The sequence below is a fragment of the Atta cephalotes genome, assembly GCF_000143395.1.
Source record: "Atta cephalotes unplaced genomic scaffold scaffold00028, whole genome shotgun sequence".
NCBI classification, from domain to species: Eukaryota; Metazoa; Arthropoda; class Insecta; order Hymenoptera; family Formicidae; genus Atta; species Atta cephalotes.
Window position 1 is genome coordinate 3,087,847 of NW_012130092.1, and position 3,515 is coordinate 3,091,361.

Below are 3,515 nucleotides of genomic sequence, written 5' to 3' on the forward strand. Positions count from 1 at the left end.
TATGTGTGTGTAGGGCTATTTATTAATTAATGAAAGAAGAATTTTTAATGTATTTTACAAGTTGGTTTTATCGATTATAAATATTATTTTATTGAAACATTTTTCCATATTATTATAATATATTTTGCAAGATTTTTATTGTATACTTTCTCGTTTGACGCCACAATCTGAAATGTACAGTAGTGAGTGAACAGAAGCCTGAAATGATGGCAAATTCAGTTCAAATTATATTAATAATCTCAAATTAATTTCTTGTTAAAGAGATGATAACAAATATAGAATAATTGCACAAATCTAATGATTATATTATTAAAATGGTAAGAATTCGAAAAATTTTGTTAAACAAATTTAAAGAACTGACACTTTGCGTGATCGTTATAGCATAACGATTTTAATCCGTGTTTATTACGTACTCTCAATCATCATTTCAGCATTCTCACTTTCCTTGTCCTCTCCGGAGCGTGTACATGGCATGGCAACGCGCATTGACATTGATTCCCTTTGTCGGAGTGCACGAGGGTGACGCAGACGCGAGAAGGACGGTTGCGTAACAATGCGAAAACGCAAGAGAGCATCCGACGAAAAGCTCGTATCGCATTCCCATAAGTGGCGGAGGGAATCCCGCAGAGACGTCCTCACGTTCTCTACCCCATACATTACGCGTTTCAACCCCCGGTCGTCCCGCCTCGCGTCCCCGCAGCTTGCACGCTCTTTCTCGCTCTTTCTCACTCTCACACGAGATGAAGGGGGAGGCGCCAGGTAGGTGCATACACCGACAGTAGAGCGGTGCCCCGTGGCGAAGACTGAATAACTCATAATTGGGCCTCCTGGCCCACTGCCATTCACGCCTCCGTCGCGCTACAAAGACGTCTCGTGAAGGAACAAAATCCCCGTAAGGCTCCGCATTTGCGTTTCACTCGTTCGACTCGTATCTGTCCCTCGGGGAGTAATCGACATCCAAGTCATGCTGAAGAGTAATTTTATCTTATCGTCTACAAAGTGAAATCTGGTTAAATATTATTGGGGCATGATCAACTACTATTTATAGCGAAGTAATGTCATGAAGTAATTGATTACCGTATAATCAAAAGGATCACAATGTTCTTGACTGAAAACGAGATACCTTCGTATGTAAATGTATATTTACTAACGCCATTATATGTTCATATGAGAAAAGTAGTTACGTTTATATGTATCATAAGAAAATTGCGTCATAAGAAAATTGCGTGCTTGCAGGCATTGTTTTTTAAAGAAAAAGCGCAGATATTTTTCAAGTGCATATTTTGAAAAGAGCAAAATATAATCACATTATAAGCCGAATTAATTTTTTTATTTATTACATCATCAACATTCATTAAAGATATCATATTATGACAAAGTGTAAAACAATTGTAATAAAACTTTTTTTTACTTATTTTTACTACTTATATTAAATTAACATTTACTGTGACCTTTGCGTAAGATTCGATTGATTTTGGAAACCGGTCGGTTAGTGATCCTCGTGAACGTCATCTTCTTCGTTCTCATACTCTGTTTCAATATAATTCGGCAATTCATCACCATGAAAATCGTCGCCATTCGCAGAATAGTTCTGAACTTTATCATCGTTTATAGTTCGTCCGATAGCAAAATCATCCTGATAATCCAGTTTTGCAGTAGAGAACGATCGATCAAACATTACATTGAACAGTCCGACATGCCTATAATTACGTTGTATGAAATAACTCGTTATTGCAGCAATAAATGATCATTGATCGCAAATGTATAGTTACGATAAAATAGGTAATGTGAATAATCTCGACAACATAAATTACAAAAAAATTAGAGAAATTACTAATCAGAATAAAAAATATTTGGACACAGAATTTTTAAAGAATATTATTCTTTCTGAATTATTTAATCTTCAAATTTTGAAAACGCATTTGCCAATAGAAGTAAAATCCAAGCGAGAGAACTAACTTGGCAATAATTGGAATCATGTTATTAATAATCCTAGATTGAATGTTGAACCACTTAAGCACGGCGTCCATAGAAATGATTGATTTATTACGTGTGCTTATAAATTTGATATCCTGCTTTTCCTGTTTTTTGTATGAATTGATCATGCAATCCAAGTCCGTCGGTTTTTCTAAGGAAATCATTTTGATTTTATTGCCCTTTTCGTCTTTTTTAAAATCCTTCTTACATTCATCTATCTCTCTGTATTCGCGATCTATCTGTTCCTTCATCAATTGTTCCATAGACTTTTTATCTGCAACGAACAAGTAAGGAATTTATTATAACAAGAATTTAGTTGTTCCTCTTTCATGAATCATAATATAAGAAAAAATTTTAAAAACCCATAATTCTTTCATAAACTTTAGGTGATGGAGGAGCTTTCACTGATTCTTCTTTAAGCTTTTCATCTACAAAAAAATAATTAATTAAAAATTTAACAAAATTGAAGAATTTCTATAAATTTGTATTATAATACAAAAAAAATTAAAGAGATTTTTATCTTTAAAAGGGAGTCACTCTTCAAAATAACAATTCACTCTAAAAATTTTAGAATATATAAGATGTTTTAAGATCTTAGACGCAAACTTTATCAGTCAACACTATTAACTGATACATTTTTAAGGACCTATACGTCTGGTCGCATTATATTTGACAATACCAGCTTACATCTTTTGATTTTATGTTTACAAAAGACAATAAAAAAAGCAAAAACTTAAATTAGTATCATCAGAGGACAATGTAATGCTGCCGCACTATCGATTATATATCTCACATTCGGTGCAAATAGAGATGCATAGCTCTTTAACAATGCATCGGGGAGAATGTAAGTTGTCCTTAACAAAGTTAGTTCTTAACAAAAGTTGTTTCTTTTAAGATCTATCATCCCTTAAAGTTCATCCCTAAGATCTCAAAACACTTCGTATAATAACTATAATTAAATTAAGTTTATCTAAATAATTAAATTAAGTTTATCTTACCTCTTTTAAGTTCTTTTTCTTTGCTGATACTTTCCTTCTTATAGAAGTTTTCGGATTCATAAAATTTGTTGTCTTTTTTCGTAGACTGACAGATTTGCGTCTTATCAATAGTCTTTTTTCTCGATATACATTTAGCAGGACCTTTCACGCACTTTTTCTTAGTTTCCTCTTTTTTCTCGTCCTTCATTTTTGGTTCCTTACAAGACGGAGTTTGTCTTTGATCTTTTTTGTCTTTGCTGTAGCTGACATTGCTAGTATAAAATCTTTTATTTACATTTATGCCGAGAGTGATATCGGAAATCGAATTGGAGAAAGATTTACGGTTCCGCGGAACGGAGAAAATTGACTGTTTCGTAACATCGCTTGTTGAGTAATATCGCTTTCCGTCTACTTTGCTGCAACTTTCATCACACGTTCGGGAGGAATTTCTTTTGCAGTTGTTAGATCGCTTTCGATTGTTTCCGGTGCATTTTCGTCCTGCATTTTCTTTCTCATTGTTGCACTTTACACGTTGCTTCTTGCATTTTGATTCAAAATTAT

General features: G+C 33.6%; 1 protein-coding gene across 1 annotated transcript; it reads right to left on the reverse strand.

The window, feature by feature from the left end:
• Positions 1-1,489: 1,489 nt before the first annotated feature.
• On the reverse strand, positions 1,490-3,201 carry LOC105620691. The gene is made up of 3 exons (XM_012202181.1): positions 2,976-3,201; positions 1,960-2,251; positions 1,490-1,700 (listed from the first exon to the last, which is right to left on the reverse strand). The coding sequence occupies exons 1-3, from the start codon at positions 3,160-3,162 to the stop codon at positions 1,490-1,492; spliced, it is 690 nt and encodes a 229-aa protein (XP_012057571.1). The 5' UTR covers positions 3,163-3,201.
• Positions 3,202-3,515: the final 314 nt, after the last annotated feature.